The following is a 19482-nucleotide window of genomic DNA, read 5'->3' as shown; positions in this document are numbered from 1 at the left end:
GGCTGTCAGAAAAGGGTTTATGTTGCAGATGCAAGCATTCCCAAGTGTTCCTTCTTTGTGTCCTCCATAGAGGCTGAAAAAGCTAAATACGCACTTTCTCAGTTTCCCTCCAGCTGGGGGTGGCTGAGTGACTTTTTGATCTATGACACACATGAAAAAGTCAATAAAACCAGCAAAATTGTGAGAAGAGAGGTTAGAAAACTATTCCTGAAAGGATCAATGAATAGGTGTATAACAAAACAATAAAAAAATTGGAAAAACAGCCAGAAACATGTAAGTGGGGTGATCTCCGGAATAAAAGCAATTTCCATCATGTGGAAATCCCCATAGCAGGTTTCCTCAAAGGTGGAAAGTTACAAGGGTATAATTTAGCTTTTTCCCTCGTTGGACTTCAACCTTGCTACTAGCATTGCTTCTTAGCATTATAGTGACACTAGCTGCCCACTAGCTGCAGGTTAAGACTGCAAGTTCTCTTTTAGGAACAATCACACCGAATCACATTTGTCTCTAGCAGCCACAGTAACTCTAGGGTCTGCTCCTATTTAGGCTGCAACTCACTAAACAACCTGGGGTGCTCTGTGCCCTCTTCAGGCTGCTTCTCTTTTTTTTTTCTCTTCTTTATCTTTATTGTTGAAAATATTACAGATGTCCCCTTTTTACCCTCATTGATCCCCTCTGTTGAGAATGCCCTTCCTAGTTCTGTCCCAAAGCCTTCAAGTATCAGTTGAGATATATCTCTGAAACTTAACTGAATATCTGTCCTTTGTACCACAGGATTTAATGTCCCCTTATTAGTTTTCCTGTTTTATTACGGCACTTATTGTATTAGATACTAAATTGTGACCTTAGCTCAGATAAGGAAGAGAAAGAACTTATCTGCCTTTAAATTCTTTCCACATAAGAAAGAAAGGGGAGAAAAGGAATAAAATTTACATATTTACATATATACATACATAAAATGTAAATATATACACACATGTATAGATCTCTCTGGTTAAAAAGAGAAGGTAGCATTTCTAGAAAAAGTTTGGAGAAGGCTGATCTTATGCAGTGAGACACCACACCTAATAAATGAGACTTGTCAACATTAATCCAATTTATTATCCAGATTTAAAACAACTATTCTTCCAGTTTAATTTTACACTAGAGAATAGCATCTGGACATAAAAAAAAGATATAAGCAAATCATGAAATCATGGAAACTAATAAAAACAAGGGTTTGAAAACTACTCGATATTAATCCAGAAAATATGCCTAAGATACGAGTCGATTGAGAATGAGAGAGCAGCATCTGAAATATCTTAACCCAGAATCATTGGAAAGAGATAATAAATAGAAAGCAAACTAAATGGGATAAACTCTCCTTAGACTCATATATTAAAGCGATGGCAGTTTCTTCAGCAATCTATTGACTTTTCTGGGCTTACAGCAAGCGTACAGTTGCCAAAAGGAAACCTCCCGCTGATGACTCATGCATTCCATTTTCCTTTGCTGTCTCTCATTAGTCACCCTTCTCTGAACTCCTTTCTTTCAACATCTACCAAATGCCCACCACTGCACTTTTCAAGTTTCTTCTATTGAAATCCTCATTCAGGTTTTCCTTTCTTCCATTTTTCCGTCCAAATAACTTCCAAGTTTTGACCTGAGCCTCTAACATGTATGCTATCCCTTTTGCTACACTTGAGATCCAGTATGTGTCACAATAGTTAAGAATAATGGCTTTTGTTCCAGTCTCAGCTCTGCCACCAATTAGTTACATGACAATGTAACTATCCTCCCTCCTCGCTTTCCTTATTTGTAAAATAGAACTAAACCAACCTCAAAAGGTTGAAAGAATTAAAGGCATACCCATGCTGTGTACTGACCCAGGGATGTTGTAAGGGCTTAATGATATTACCTATAATTTTTAAAAGTAGAAGTGACATTTACTGAGTATATTATATGACATGTGTATATTTTAAGTGCTTTTTATGTTAATGCACTTAATGGCCAAAGTAATTCTGAGATAATGATTACTATTCCCATTTTACAGATAAGGAAACTAAAACTCAGTAAAATTAAGTAATTTGGCTAAGTCATACAGCTGGTAAAAGTTAGGATTAGACCAGGAAACAAGGTTACTCCAAAGTCTGTGCTCTTTCCATTATTTTATGGATTTTTAAGTTTTTATCACTGAAATAAGCTCAAACCAAACTCTAATGGTATATTTTATATCCATATTATGACTTAACTTTAAAAAAATCCTCTTTTTCTATTACATCTAGGAGGCCACTTCAGGAATAATATTTTTCATTTTCTTAATTGGTATTACTCTAACAATTATTGAGTAAATCTGAGTTCATAAAAATCAATTGTTTAAATGGTCAAAATGCACTGATTTGCTGTGTAGGTTGCCATTTTCTATAATATGGATGTTTGTCTATTCAATTCATGAATCCCTGTTATAATAAGATGATTTAGCAGCTACAAAAATGTGCCTTTAAGAAATCTAATGAGGATGGGATAGGGTGGGGAACACATTGAGAGGTTTTGAATAAATATCATGGGAGTTCATGCCTACAGATATTACTTACCTCAGCTTGACTGGCAATAGTTCATATTATCTTATCACACATAATAAAATCTACTATTTGGAAATTTTATGACTTTAAAATAGAAACACATTTCCTATGAAAACCTCTCTGTTCTCTCAGAACTTCTTAGGACTTCCTCAATACCCTCCCATTTATACAACTTCTTTTAAAGGAAGCTTAACAAACAAAACAACAATTTAACAATCAACATAAAACACATTTCCTGTCATTCCCCTTGCAGAAGATGACAGAGAGATTCCCATGAAATAGTCAACTAAAACTGTAACAAAAGCTGAAGTTCTATTACACAATGTAAAGGTATTCTCTAGTCCTCCAGATTATTAGCATATTTAAAAATAGGAGCTTTAAAATTAGTATGAACAGCAAAAAGTTGTTATATTGCACCACTCACTCTTTAAAACTTAAAGATATTTGTACACTATAGATGAATAAAACTTACCAAAAAAGGTCTAAAAAGTAAATTGCCTAAGGATTAATATCAATTTAAAGATAATGTTCTTGTAGACAGAAGGGAATTTTTAGAAAACTTGGTGAAATTATGCTTAAATTAATTTAAAAGAATGCATGAGAAAAACAAAAAATGTTAAAGAAGAGTAGTGAAGAAAAGTATTAAACTATATTATTGTCATTTAATAACTAAAACTGCATGGTACTGATACAGGAAAAGATTCAGTTGATTAGAAGAGAGTCCAGAAGCAAATCCAAGTACAATGAGAGCTTAGTACATAAACATGCCTCTTCAAGTCAGTGGAGAAAGAACTCATGATTCAATAAATGATGTTGGGACAAGAGAATTATTACTTAGGAAAAATAATACCATTTAGGGTATTATTTAAGAACAAAAATACTTCACACCTTACATCAAAACAAATTCCAAAGACACTAAAGTTTTGAGTATAATAAAATCTACAAAAATACTAAAAGAACATACTGGCTTGTTTGTGAGGAATAACCTCTATGTATAATACCAGAGCCAAGAAAAATTTAGAAACTACTGTTGGATTTGTTTACATAAACATTTAAAACTATATTGGGGGCGACCTGCAAAATTAAAAGATAATAAACTGAAAAAATATTTACAACAAATGGCAGATATAAAATCCTTAATATATAAGATCTATAAATCAAGAGAAAAAAGATACAAACTCCTCTAGAAACGCAGACAGAGGATATTGCTTTGGACTGCTAGTTGAGTCCCCAAATCCATTCTCTCTTCCTTCTATAGTAATAGATTTTTAGCTATGCACATGGCCACCCGGTTGTATTTCACAGCTTCTCTTGCAGTTAGGTGTGACCAGGAAGCTTAAATTCTTGCCAAAAGAATGTGAGCTGAAATAATGTGTGTAACTTCCTTTTCACTTATGTGATAGCAAATTATTTGCCTTTGACTTTTCCCTTGTTCTTTCTTCCTTACTAGGGGCTGGAATATGGATTGGGGCTAATCCAGTTTTATCAATTCCAGTAAGGATTCACACTCTGGAATGATGGAACCTGGGTCTCAAATTTACTATGGTGATCAGAACTACCTGACCAGGAGGGACTACTTACCTATTATGTGAGAGAAATAAACTCTTATCTTGTTTGGACCATTATATCTTTGAGTCTCCATGCCAGCTACTTAGCCTACATCCTAACAAATAGAATGAAAGAGGAAATTCCCACAAAAAGGAAATATTAATGGCTAACTAATGTGTAAAAAGACAGTCACCTTTTGCGACAGCATGGATGGACCTAGAGATTATTATACTAAGTGAAATAAGCCAGTCAGAGAAAGACAAATACCATATGATCTCACTTATATGTGGAATCTAATAAACAAGAAACTGACAAACAAATAGAAACAGAGGCATGGTATACATGGAATATACTGACAGCTGTCAAAGGCGAGGAGGGATGGGGGCCTGGATGAAAGAAGGTGAAGGGATTAAGTAAAAAAAATTAAAGAGAAAAAAAAATAAAAAAATAAAAACATATATATACATATATACATACATATATACACATATATACATACATATATACACACACACACACACACACACACATATATATATATATATATATATATATATATATATATATATATATATATATATTAGACACAGAGAACAGTGTGGTGATAGCCAGAGGGAAAAGGGGATGGGAATAAGGGGAGGTGAGCAAAGGGGGAATAAATGGGGATGGAAAGAGACTTTACTTTGGGTGATGGGTGCACGATGCAGTGTGCAGATGTTTTGTTGAGTTGTACACTTGAAACCTGTGTGGTTTGGGGAACCAATGTCACCGCAATAAATTCAATTTAAAAAAACAATCTTTGCCATGGCCAGTGTGGCTCATGTGGTTGGGCCTCATCTTGTACACCAAAAGGTTGCTGGGTTTGATTCCTGGTCAGGGCACATGCCCTGGTTCAGGCTCGATTGCCAACGGGGGGCTTGCGGGAGGCAGCCAATCAATGTTTAGCTCTCACAGTCTCACGTTTCTCTCTCCCTCTCCCTTCTTCTCTTTCTAAAAATCAATTTTTTAAAAATCTTTCTCTTTCATAATCAAAGGAGAGCAAATTAAAACCACCATAAAATAAGATTTTGGACACTGTATCAGCAGAAACTAAAAGATTGGTAAAATTTATAAAATATAGCTTTAAACATGAGGAAACCAGCACTCTTACGCTGAAAATGTAAAATGGTACAATCTGTGGTGAAAATAACCGGGTAAGAATGGCCCGGCCTGTGTGGCTCACTGGTTGAGCGTGGAGCCAGGAACCGAGAGGTCATCAGTTCAATTCCTGGTTAGGGCACATGCCTGGGTTTTGGGCTCGATCCCCAATGGGGAGCATGCAGGAGGCAGCTGATCAATGTTTCTATCTCTCTATCTCCTCTCCCTTCCTCTCTCTCTAAAAAATCAATAAAAACATATTTTTAAAAAGAATGATTATCACAAAGTTGTATACAAAACAAAAAACTGGAACCAAGGTGGGTTAAGGTAAATAAATTATGATGCCTCCATACAGTGGCATGCTATAGAGCACTAAAAATGATGATTTAACAGACAAATCATCTTTTGTCATGGTAGCAGACCACTTAACTCAGAAGATAAAAATTAGCTTGTGCTCTGGGAAAGCATATATATATATATTTAAATGACATTATCGTTTGGTAAAGAAAATATAAAATTTATTATCTTGACTCTATCACAAGAATCAGATTAATATTATGATTTTATCATTATACTGTAAAGTGCTTTGTTAAACTGAACCAGATTTGATAAACGATAAAACTATCTTTAAAATTAAACTTTCGTTTTACTAGCAGAACCTTGACAGCTTTGAGTTATCAATCTACCACATGGTCGTCTGCAGTGTGGTTCTTCTCAAACTTTTCTCCTGAAATAACTTTTAATACCAGAGAAAATTAAGTATTTACTCCCCAACGATCCTGAAGAAGCCAAAGCTCCCAAAATTTTTAGAATTCTTGTGTTTTATCTTAAAAATTCATGCACATTAGGAATTCTACCCTTTATGTTACTTTTTGTTTTACTGTAACACACTTATGTTTTAAATGGCCTTTTAATTTAATTAGTTAACATGTTCCTCCAAATCCTTCTTGCAAAATCAGCATTGCAGAAAATGTGTCACATCACTCCTGTGGCCTGTCTAGCTGCTAAGTATGTATATAATAAAAAGAACATAAGCTCTGACTTTGCCAACTACTTGTGATATGAAGTTAGGCAAGTTACTTAACCTAGATTAAGGCTCCTTTTTCTCTTTTGTATAATGAAGGTGACAATGTCTAAGTGTAGAATCTTTATATAAGGAAGAGCAATTTTAACAAAGTATACATATTTGTTAAATTTTTATGTTTTACAGCATAATGAACATTTTATTTACATTTTACCTTGTTTTCACTTATGACACGAGCATGATGCATTTAAACTGTCAATTACTATTCTACCAGTTTCCACTTTCTTTAGCAAATAAATTATACCTGTAATTGTGCTTTCCTCAGCTGCTGACTGGTAATTTGAGCTTTTTGTTGCATCATATTTTCAATTCGTTGGTTGACTTGCTTTTCTTTCTTGAGCTCATTTCCATAAAATCTGGACCCCTATGGAGGAAAGCAAAACAAAGCATAAAAACTGTCTGAAGGAAATCATCGCTGTAGAATAATCTGGAGGCTGAGTACAGACCCCAGAATCAGAATAATTAAATTCAAAACTTAGCTCCACTATTTCCAGCTAAGCAATCCTAAAGTTAATCTATGCCTGTTTCCTTGTCTGTAAAATGAATTTATAGTTACCTAAATGATAGTATTGTTGTGAGGCAGTACTAAGCACAGTATAAACTGAGGTGAGTACAGATCTGTGCTCAGAAAATAACAATGTGTCTTAGGCAGGATCCTTGGGGCACATCCAAGGCCTCACTCAGATGGGTCATCAGTTACCTCCTTCACTTTTACTTTAAAAGTATTTTTAAAAATTTAATGTTCGTCATTAAAGAAAATAACTTTCAGAAAATTACCTATCATCCATCCCATCATTGAACATAGTATCTGTCCACTCATCAGGCTAATAGACATTTGGATTATTTTTACTTTTTGGTTATTATAAAAAATGTTGCAATGAATATCTGTGTACATGTTTTTGTGTAGACCATTTCCCTTGGATATGTACCCAGGAGTGAAATTTCTGTGTCATGTGGTAACATGCTAAACCTTTTGGGGAACTGCCAGATTGTTTTCCAAAATGGCTGAATCATTTTACAATCTCACCAGCAATGTGTGAGTTCCAATTTCTCCACATCCTTGCCAACATTTGTCATTGTCTGTCTTATTTATTATAGCCATTCTAGGCTATAATAGTGTGAATGGCATCTCACTGTAATTTTAATTTGCACTTTCCCAATGACTAACGATGCTGAACATCTTTTCATGGGCTTATGAGCAATTCTTATATCTTCTTTAGCGAAATGTCTACATTTCCCCCCCCCATTTTTTAATTGGGCTATTATTCTTATTAAAGAGTTGTAAGAATTCTTCATATATTCTGAATGTAAGTCCTTTAACTGATAGGTGTTTCACAAATATTTGGCTCCAGAATGTTGCTTATCTTTTTATTAAAATTGTTTCAATCTTCACCCAAGGATATTTTTTCCATTGCTTCTTCAGAGACAGTGAAAGGGGGGGAGAGAGAGAGAGCGGGGGGGAGAGGAGAGAGAGAAACACTGATGTGAGAGACACGTCAACTGGTTGCCTCCTGCACAATCCTCAGCCAGGGCCGGGGATCAAGCCTGCAACTGAGGTACGTGCCCTTGGCCGGAATCAAACCCAGGACACCTTCAGGCTGCAGGCCAATGCTCCATCCACTGAGCCAAACCAGCTAGGGCTATATTTTTATTTTTAAACGGTGTCTTGAGAAGTGCAAACTTTTTGATATTTGGGGAGGTCCAATTTGTCAACTTTTTTTTTATTGACTGTGCTTTTGGTATTGTATCTAAGAAATGTTTGCCTAACCAAAGATCTCAAAGATTTTCTCCTCTCTTCTAAAAGCTTTATTGCTTGAGTTCTAACAATTAAGTCTACTGAGTTCATTTTTTGAGTATAATATGAGGTGAGAACTTAAGTTCATCTTTTTATGCATGTGGATATCCAGTAGTCCCAGAATCATTTGTTTGAATAGACTATCCTTTTGCCTTGCTACTTTTGTCAAAAATCAGTAAACGATAAAGATTTATTTCTGGACACAATTCCTCTTCATTGTTCTATATGTCCAGCCTTATACTGTCTAGCCATACTGTCTTGATGACTCTAGCGTAAGAGTAAGTTTTGAAATAGGAACGTCAAACACCTCCATGTTTGTTCAAAACCATTTTGGCTATTTTAGTTGTTTTCATTGCCATGTAAATTTTAGGATCTGCTTGTCAATTTCCACAGCAAGCCCCTGGAATTTTGATGAGGGATACTATTGAATGTATAGGTCAGTTTGGGTTGAACTGCCTTAACAACATTAGTCTTCTCATCCTTGAACATGGAATACTGCTCCACTTTTAGATCTTTAATGTCTCTCAGCATTTTTTTTTTTGGTAATTTTCAGGATACAAGTATTGCATTCCTTTTGAAATTCCTTAGAATTTTCTCTATATAAGATCATATCATCTGCAAAGAGAGCTTTATTTCTTCCTTTCCAACCTAGATGCCTTTTATTTCTTTTTATTGCCTGACTACACTGGCTAGAGCTTTCAAGACTGTTGAACAGCCCGGCCAGGCATAGCTCAGAGGTTGAGCGTCGACCTAGGATCCAGGCGATTGGGGTTCGATTCTCAGTCAGGGCGCATGCCCGGGTTGCGGGCTCGATCCCCAGTCGGGGGCGTGCAGGGGGCAGCTGATCAATGACTCTCTCATCATTGATGTTTCTATCTCTCTCTCCCTCTCCCTTCCTCTCTCTGAAATCAATAAAGATATATTAAAAAAAAAAAAAATTTGCATAAGAGCTTTTCTCTAAAAAAACCCAAACAACTGTTGAATAGAATAGTTAAGATTGGGCATCCTTGCCTTGTTCCTGGTTTTAGGGAGAAAATGTTTAGTCTTTCACCACAAAGTATGATGACAACTACAGGTTTGTTTTTTTAAAATATATATATATATCTTTATTGATTTCAGAGAGAGGAAAGGAGAGGGAGAGAGAGAGATAGAAACATCAATAATGAGAGAGTCATTGATCGGCTGCCTCCACGCCCCCAACTGGGGATGGAGCCTGCAGCCCGGGCATGTGCCCTGACCGGGAATCGAACCCCGATCGCCTGGATCCTAGGTTGACTGTCAACCGCTGAGCCACGCCGGCTGGGCAACAACTACAGGTTTTTATAGATGCCCTTTATTACACTGTGGAAGTTCCTTTCTATTTCAAGAGTTTTTAGCTTTTTCTGAATCTATTGAGATGACCATGTGTTTTTGTCCTGTATTCTATTAATATGGTCCATTACATTAATTGATTTTTGGATGCTAAACCAAACTTGCATTCCTAGGATAAATCCCACTTGGTCAAGGTACATAATAATCTCTTTTTATATACTGTTACATTCAGTTTGCAACAATTTCGCTGAGGACTTTTAACATTTATAATAACCTATAATCTTCTGCTTCTCTGGCTTTGGTTTCAAAGGGATACTGGCCTCGCAGAATGCGCTGGGAAGTGCTCCATCCTACTTTATTTTCTGGAAGAGCTCGTGGAGTATTGGTATTATTTCTTCTTTAAATGTCAGATAAAATTTACCAGTGACCTGGTCTTTTTTTCTCTTCTTTTTCTGGGGGGGGTGGGGGTGGAAAGATTTTTAATTATTAATTTATTTCCTTATTATAGGTATAATTAGATTTTTCTATATCTTCTTGAGTTAGTTTTAGAAAATTGTAAGTTACATTTGTCCAATTTATTAGGATTTATTTTAAATACTCTACCCTCTACCTCCAAAATTCAGTAGGGGAGAGAGGTAAGTGGGATAGAGGAAATGGTATTTATAAAAATGTTGATGCTGGGTGATAATTACCAAGGGATTCCGTTTACTATTCTCTCTAATTTAGCGTATGTTTAAAATTTTCTGATAAAAGTTTGTAAAAGTAAATAGCTATGAAGCAGCAAAATTAGAAAGTTCAATTTAAAAAGGTATTTTTAAACTCTCCCCCCACACACATATACTAAAGGTATATCTTTTATATGATTTTAACATATATTAATCACATAATATATATCATTATGTGATATATGTCTATATTTTTTCTATGAGTATATATATGTATATATATATAATTTATATGGAAGAGCAAAGATTCAAGAATACCCAAGATACTCTTGAAAAAGAACAAAGAGCAATAAACCAACTTGTTCTACACATGCAAGAACAGAGAAGTAATCCAGTGGGTCAGAAAAAAGCACCGCAGATCAGCAGAAAAAGGGTAGATTATTTAATAAGTGGTACCAGGACACAGAGAAGAGAGAAAGATCTGATAGGGACATCTAGGATAACTGCAGTATTTTATCTCTCAACCTGAAAACCAAGTGTATAGGTTTTATTCTTCTTTTTCTTTTAAAAAATTTTTATGATAAAAATTCCTAAGAAGAGTCAAATAGAAAAACAGAGATTAGTACAATAAACACACATATAAAATTATCACTGAGATGTAACAACTGTTACCATATTGCCATATTGCCTTCATTGATTTTTTAAGTGAACTGTTTTAAATTACAGATATAATGACATTTAGCTATTCCATAGAGTATTTAAGTATGCATTGTTAAAAATAAAGCCGTTTTCCCAATAACCATAACATTTTTATAACTAGTAAAATTAACAGTTATTCCTTAATGTTACCTAGTATCCTCTTCATATTCAAATTTACCTAAATATCTCAAACATATTTGTTTAAACCAGGATCCAATCAGGGTCAGTATGTTATATTTGCTTATTTCATCTCATAATCCTTTTACTTTTAAAATTGTATCTACGTTTTATGTACTTAAATTCTCTTTCCCTCAACTTTTTATTTTGGAATTTACAAATCTTTAAAAGTTGGAAAAATAGTGTGATGAACAGGTACGTCCTCATCTCCGTAAGGCAGCTGCTAGCACCCTGCAGCACGTGATTTCTTCCCCAAGCACCTGCAGCATGTGATTTCTTCCCCAAGCCGCATGCGGGTACGGGCTCGGGCGCGCGCACACCTCTCTCCTCCCCTCCTTTTTTCTTTTTCTTTTTTGTTAATCCTCACCAGAGGACATTTTTTCCATTGATTTTTAGAGAGTGGAAATAGAGGGCAGGGGAGAGAGGAGGGAGAGGGAGGGAGGGAGGGAGGGAGGGAGGGAGGGAGGGAGGGAGGGAGGGAGGGAGGGAGGGAGGGAGGGAGGGAGGGAGGGAGGGAGGGAGGGAGACATAGATTGGGTGCCTCCCGCATGTGCCCTGACCAGGGCTGGGGATCTAACCTGCCACCCAGGTACTTGCCCTTGACTGGGAATCCAACCTGAGACCCTCCGGTGCGCGGGCCAACACTCCAACCACTGTGCAAACAGGCCAAGGCCTTTCCTCCCCGTTTTTGACTAAACCATGAGAAGCAAGTTGCTATGAATATCAGCATGCATTTCTTAAGAATGAGGATATTCTCTTAAATTTTACACCTTTCTGTATGGATGCACACATTTCACTGTCATTGTTTTAAATCTACTACAACCCAGAATGAAGAAGAAAAAAGCCGTATGAAAAACCTATTAAAGAATTCTTTCATGGCCCTGGCCGGTTTGGCTCAGTGGTTAGAGCGTCAACCTGTGGATTGAAGGGTCCTGTGTTCGACTCCGGCCAAGGGCACATACCTCAGTTGCAGGCTCGATCCCCAGCCCCAGTTGGGGTGCATGCGGGAGGCAACCAGTCCGTGTATCTCTCTCACATCAATGTTTCTCCTTTTCTCCCTTCCACTCTCTCTGAAAAGCAATGGGGGAAAAAATGCTTGGGTTGAAAAAAGAAAGAGTTCTTTCATGATGTTGGAGAAAGCCATAAGTAGTTGACTAATTCAAGTACATAAAAAGAAGCAAACAAAAAACTTCTGCCCAGGAAAAACTACCATGAACAAAATCAAAAGATACACAATAATCCAACAGAAAACTGTGCAAAGGCTAAGAAGAGGCAGTTAGTAAAAAAAAGAAATACAAATGGCTTTTAAACATAAGAAAAGATGCACAATCTCACTTTTCATAAGAGAAATACAAATGAATACTAAACTATGTTACCATAGTTTGGCAAATCCAAAAGTTCAGTAACACGCAGTGTTGGCATGTTTGTGGCATGATAATACACACTATCACATATTGACAGTAGAAATGTAAACTGATACAACCACAACAGAGGGCAACTGGGCAATTCGTAAAAATTGCACATGCATATACCTGTTGTGCTATCTGCATTTGATGGAACAATTCCACTTCTGAGAATCTCTCCTATGTTATACTTGCACATATGTCAAGTTACAAAATACAGGGTGATTCATTATAGTATAATTTACAAAAACAAAAAACTAGAAATGACAGTTGTCATTTTCAATGACACAAATTTAGATTCTGAATGGTTCAAAAAATTATATTAGATCCATAAATGTAGCATAAAAAAGAATGAAGATCTTTAATTACTTATAAAGAAAGACCTCCAAGTTATATTAACTGAAACAAAATGAAAAAACACAACAATTAGAGTATTCTCCTACTAGGGTTAAAAAATGGGTACAAAAAAATGCATGCTGTATTTGCTTTTACATGCATATTATGTATACGTGAAGTACAAAACTGGATGGCAAGAGCAACAGAATAGAAAGGAGATTACCCCATGGCCATTTGTAGCTTAACAATATTATATATTAATATATTTAAAATTATAATAAAAAGAGTGTTTAAAACTTACTGATTTTCATTTAAATGGAAAGTATGTTACTAAATTAAGGATATTAAAAGAAACAAGAAACATACCTTTGTGGCTTCCATTATAATTTTGTTTATTTTCTCTTTATCTAATCCTTCCATCCCGGCTTTATTATCATTAAGTCCCATCCTAAGCAGAAGATCATCTTTGTAATTGGAATTCTTCTCCTTTGTGTTATCCATGGTGTAGACTTAACGTTAAAATGATTTTTTTTAATCACCTGAAAAAGCATACAAAATAAAAACTGCTTTTCAAAACATTGGGGTTGGGAGGGGAGGTGGACCCCTAAAAGTTAAAATGATACAGAAATCAGCAAAAGAAATAAAAAATGATGGTTAAGGATTTTTAGCTACTGAGAAATTATCATTATTCGGCTTTTTAAATTACTATTCCAACATTATAGTACTCTTGGGGGGAAAACGGAATTAACATTTTCTGCAAGCTCTGTGCCAACCACTGTGCTTGGTGCTTTACACTTGAACCTCACACAGCAGCCCTGAAAGGTAAATATTATCCCCAACATAAAGAGAAAAGAAATTTGAGACTCAGACCATGTCTACTGACACAAGTTTGCTAATAAGTGACAACATCTCTGTTGAAACCCAGGCCTGAGTTTCCCATGTTTTTCTCATATTAATATATGGTATAGGAAATAAATACAAAACAACACTTCCTCTACTAAACATGTTTAATTAATAGCATTTATTCCCTACTGTATGCAGAGCTCCATTCATATGACAGTGAAAAAATATGGAAAAAATAATAACCTATTCACTTTCAGGAAATTACTACATTTTACAATGTCTTTTCACTTTTAAGGTTAAGAGAATCCTTTCAAATAATAATTCTTTAATATCTTTACATAGTTCTTTGTAATTTACCTTCACATACAGTAGCTTTAAAAATTATTTATAATAACTATACACAGTAGATTTGGTTATTCTCATGTTAGGGAGAAAGAAATTAGAATATCAGGAAGGTTAAATGAATTGCTCATTATAATTCTGCTAATAAGCAAAAGAGCTGTGATCTGAATCCAAGTCTTCTTCAAATCTAATGAAGCTACCATAGCAATTTTTTTTCTTGTGATGAGAACTTTTAAGATCTCTTAGCAACTTTCAAATGTATCAACTATAGTCACCACACTGTACATTACATTCTTGAGACTTAATTCATTTTAAAACTCGAAGTTTTGTTTGTTTGGTAGGGTTTTTTTATGTTTTTATTGATTTCAGAGGGACAAAGGGAGAGGGAGAGAGACAGAAACATCAATGATGAAAGAGAGTCATCGATTGTCTGCCTCCTGCACACCCCCTTCTGGGGATCCAGCTGGGAATTGAACTGTGACTGAGCAACACCAGCTGGGCTATAACTGGAAGTTTTTACCATTTGACCACCTTTACCCATTTCGCTTCTCCATCCCCATCAACCACCAATCTGTTCTCTGTACCTATGAACTCAGTACTTTTTTTTTTAAAGATTCCACATATAAGTGAAATCATATAGTATTTGTCTTCTTTTGTCTGCCTTATTTCACTTGGCATAATGCCTGCAAAAGGACCTTTTATCAATGTTGCTCCCATTTTTGGCACCAGCAAAGAATGAAATATATGAAAGAGAATTTGAATACTGTGATTATTAGTGATAGCTCCATTAGAAAAAAAAATAGTGTACATTGCCCTGGCCAGTTTGGCTCAGTGGTTAGAGCGTCAGACTGCAGATTTTGATTCCAGCCAAGGGCATGTACCTCGGTTGCAGGCTGGATCCACGGCCATAGTCGGGATGGTGTGGGAGGCAACCAATCGATGTGTCTCTCTCACATTGACATTTCTCTCTCTCCCCCCTCCCTTCCTTCTCCCTTCTACTCTCTTTGAAAAGCAATGGAAAAAAATATCCTCCGGTGAGGATTATAAAAAATAGCATAGATGACAATAGTTTTCAAACTTTGCTGTGCATTAGACTCATCTGTAGAAATTCTGAAACTCTTGATGCCCCGGTTGCACCCTATACCAAATATATCAGAAGGTCTGGGAGTAGGAGACAAATACCAGTATCCTTAAGAGATGGCCAGGTAATTCCATGTGCCCCAAAGTATAGGAACCATGAGTGATGTTTTTCCTCAGTGCCCGAGGGAATATAGGTTGGTTTCTGTTTTTATCATTTGATTTTTTTTCTCTTCAATTATCACATTCAACCTAATATTACCTAATATTTTGCCTTATGCTTTAGTAATCTAAATACTTGTCATTTTCTAGTAAAACAGATAAATGTAATTCATTCATAATTTCCCCAAACCAACACTACTGAAGAGAGAAGAGGCTCAATCCAGGCATCCTGCATTTAAATTGACTTATCCTTTAAATTATGAAATGTATGAAAGGGAAATAAATATTTAATGAATGCTTACTGCTTCATATATGGTACACTATTTAGGCCAAAAACTCTGAGAAGAATTGGTTTTGTCCTTAATTAGATCAGAACTGGGCTGTCAGCAACACTGGAGCCAGGAAAAGTTGTGATAGTTAGAAAGTTAGTTTTCAGTTACGATCTTGTTTGTTGATGCTCAGTTACCAGGCAATTTATGTCCAGTTTCATGGACATGGGCTTACTACCATCTACAGGCTACGGCTTCCAAGTGTGTAGCTCCAGTCCAATGTTAAATTTAATGTGTCCAAAACTGATCTACTCACATGCCTCTATCCCCTAAACCAGATCCAGTTTTGGTCTTCCTCATCTCAGACGAAGGCAACTCGAATCCCTTCCAATTGTTCATGCAAATAACCTTGTAGTGACCCTGCTCTTTCTCATAGAGCTCACATCCAAACTGTCAGGAAATCCTGTGGGATCTGCTTTCAAAATGTACCTGGAATTTAACCACTTCTCATTATTTTCATTCTAGTTTGAATTACCCTTACTATCTCTTCCCTGGATTATTGCAATAGCCTCTCGAATAGTCCCTTGTTTCTGCCCCTTTCCTCCTACAGTCAATTATAAACATAGTAGCCCAAATGATTCTTTTAAATCACAAGTTAGGTCATGTTACTCCTCTAAAAACTGTAAAATAGCGTCCCATATCACTTGAGAATAAACCCAAAGTCTTTAAGAATCTGGATCCCAGTTGCTTGTTACCTGTCTACCCTCATACTCAGTTTATATCATTTTCAAGTTCTTTTATCCACATAGCAAGGTCACATAATTACATTAAAAGATCGGGAGAAAAACTGCTTTTCTGAAGTTAATTTTAAAATATTTGTAGTTTTTCCTTATTTCAACATTAACATACAAGCACAAGTAAATGAGCCTAAAAAACCTCAATTTTACAACCCTATTTTCCTAAAACACTTAATGGTTAAGTTGGTTTACTAAAGCTTTTGGGACTTGTATTAAAATATAAGAAAATTTTGCCCTGGCCAGTGTGTATCAGTGGTTAGAGTGATGGACTGAACACCAAAGGGTCACAGATTTGATTCCCAGTCAAATGCATGTACCTGGCTTGCAGGTTCACTCCCCGCCCCATTGGGGCACATGCAGGAGGCAACCAGTAGATGTGTCTCTCTCACATCGATGTTTCTCCCTCCCTCTCTCTCCCCGTCCCCCCTCCATTCTATTCTCTCTGAAAAGAAATGGAAAAAATATCCTCAGGGGAGGGTAACAAACAAAAAATTAAAATATAAGAATACTTTGAATTGACATAATAGAATGCTCGCTAGGCTCTATTAATATTCAAAGGATTCTAGCTTATATTTATTCTTTGGGAAATTAAGTGGCTTTGTTAAATTTAATTTCTTTAAATACTTCCCAGTTATATCTAAATCTAAGAAAAATTATTAAAGAAAGGTAATAAATAACATTCTAAGTTTTAGTATACTTGGGTCCCTATCAGTTCCTTCTGGTACTCTCATTTATGTCACTGTGATAAGCCTGATTTTGTTTTTATTATTTAGTATTTCTGTTATTTTCAAATTTCTAAAATCCCTCATTAGTCCTACTATCTCTGTTATTCCCATTAGTTCTGAGTTTCTTTATCTAGAAATCCATAAATTAAAGGGGGAGCTTCTAGCAGAGATAATTACATAATATCCCCCAAAATGAAGATTTTCCACATTTTTCTGGGAAGTGAGATTTAATACTGCTTCAAATGAGTTTAGGAGGGCAACACATAAAGTCAGGCATTAGTATGGTGTCTGCTACATGATAAATTCAATAGTTATTTTTAAGTTAAGCAAATTTTCAGAGCTTGATAATCATTTGTCCTACTTCCTGCTCTTTAAGATAAAGAGACAATATAAGGGAACAGGGTACACTGTAGGCATCTTTGACAAAATGCCAAAGTTCACAGATCATACAGATGAATTTTGTTTGTTTTGCCTCCAAAGAAGTAGTTGTCCTGTGATCACTATGCACTATCACATATAAAGCTCCAAGGTCTGTGAATGGATATAACTGACTTTATAAACAAAATTTTTTTGAAAAAGAAAATGGCCAAATATTTTTTATTGTTTGACATTACAGAATAATCTCTTTCACTTCAACTCAAGAGCAAAAACAGTAATGCACAGTTCAAAGGAAAGAACTCTGGGTTCTTGTGGTTTAACATATTGTTTAAAAACACATTTTCTCTGGAAACATTCAAATTCTTCCCAGTGTGATTCTACCACTGACTATTCAGGTTACCACTTAAAAAATATAAGGCCAACCAATGTTTTTGGTGGTAGTAAGGATGGAAAATTAGAATTTCTCAGAAGGGATTCTAAGGAAGAAGTTTTTAGGTGGTAGGGTTCTGCCTACCTATGGAAGAAAAAGCACACAAATGATATCACAAGCACTTAGCATACTGACCAAAGTCACCTAGAATTAATCTACCAGGAAACATACAATATATACTAATAAGAGAGAGAGAGGGAGTGGAGCAGGAAAAGAAAGGAGATGGGAAGCGGAGGAGGAGGAGAAGCTAAACAGGAGGAATTTCCTAGGTGGGGCCTGCTTCCTATTTCTAACATGTTATAAATAACCAAGCCAAATAATCCCCCAGAAAACCTGTAGAGGTTTTAAAAACAAATATTTTTTAACCCCCCCCAGATGTTCAAATATTTAATGTTTGTTTGAACAGATTAAGCACCCAGCACAAAATTTCAGATTGTGATTATATCTTCTTTTTGCTATCTAAATTTAAATACAATAAAAAATACTACCCTAATTTATAGTAGTCATTTTCAAATTAATGTCTGACTTAAAAATTTCTTTTCTCAAGTTTCATTTCTTATAAAAATATGTTGATTCATTAACACAAAGGAGTTACACTAAGAGGTTCTTTCTTTGGGTACTAGGTCAAGTCAGCAAAAATATTTACTTACATAGAAGTGATAATGAACAGACTACTTTTGTTTTAGTTTAATTACACAGTAAGGTGCACAAGGCTTAAAGGGTAGTTGAATACATATGTTCTTAGAAAAGCAGGAAAGGATTCTTCTATAGCACCTTTTTTGGTACTGGAATTATTTTTTCAGTTTTACAATCTCAAATGTTACCATTTTAATATAAATTACATAAGAAGCCAGGATAATAAGAGAGGGGTACACTACAATTAGAAACTTGAGCTATTCTACTATTTATCACTATACTGTGTTGTGTCCTACATTACTGGAAGGAAAATATTTTAAAAAATAAATTTAACAGCCCTAGCCAGTTTGGCTCAGTGGTTAGAGTATCTGCCCGCAGACTGAAGGGTTCCAGGTTTGATTCCAGCCAAGGGCATGCACCTCGGTTGCAGGCTCCATCCCCAGCCCTGGTCAGGCATGTGCCAAGAGGCAACCAATCGGTGTGACACATCAATGGTTCTCTCTCTTTCTCTCTCCCCTTTCCATTCTCTCTGAAAAGCAATGGAAAAAATATCTTTGGGCGAGGATTAAGAAAAAATTTAATAAATTGTACAGAAAGGGTTGTATAAGATATTATTTTATTTCCCTATCTTGGAAAAATGATACTTTCATTTACCGCCCCTGACAAACTGCTCCAGTTTTTCTGCGTCCTAATGTTTATATCACTTCTTGGTCCACTGCTGCTGATTTCTTAGGTTTCTTATAGCTCCAAAAGTCATGGCAGAAGTTTAAAGAACTTTCACAACCTAACCCTTAGCAAATGAAACCTTAAGTAAAATCTCAAACTTTTCCTTAAATCTTTGTTTGAAGAGTGCTGTACAGCTCTCCTAAATTTCTTCATATATGTTTTATCACTAATGTAAAAGCATAATAGCCTACAGAAAAGGGAAAGTTAATCGCAACTTGCATTTCTTTGATTCTCCTAATTCCTTAGAAATGTGTGGGTCTGCTCTGCCAGTTGGCTAGGCTACCTAGCGCGCGGCGAGAGCAGGGGGCTGGGGCTGGAAGCTTGGCTCCCGACACCTGGTGAAGACCAAGGCATGGTGGCAGAGATGGGCAGCCAGGGGGG

General features: G+C 35.9%; 1 protein-coding gene across 1 annotated transcript in view; it reads right to left on the bottom strand.

Moving 5' to 3' along the window:
* POLK (DNA polymerase kappa) overlaps positions 1 to 13250 on the bottom strand; it is a 38766-nt gene extending 25516 nt beyond the window's left edge. The window contains exons 1-2 of the mRNA XM_087815415.1: positions 13083 to 13250; positions 6575 to 6694 (exon numbers count right to left, since the gene is read on the bottom strand). Of these exons, the coding sequence (XP_087671541.1) occupies positions 6575 to 6694; positions 13083 to 13217 (255 nt within the window). The 5' untranslated portion in view covers positions 13218 to 13250. The remainder of the gene's footprint in view (positions 1 to 6574; positions 6695 to 13082) is intronic.
* Between the last annotated feature and the right edge of the window lie 6232 nt (positions 13251 to 19482).

This window comes from Miniopterus natalensis, chromosome 3 (genome assembly GCF_054644295.1).
Source record: "Miniopterus natalensis isolate mMinNat1 chromosome 3, mMinNat1.hap1, whole genome shotgun sequence".
Taxonomy (NCBI): Eukaryota; Metazoa; Chordata; class Mammalia; order Chiroptera; family Miniopteridae; genus Miniopterus; species Miniopterus natalensis.
Note: the sequence above shows the minus strand (reverse complement) of the source record. Positions and strands in the feature narration are given on the sequence as shown.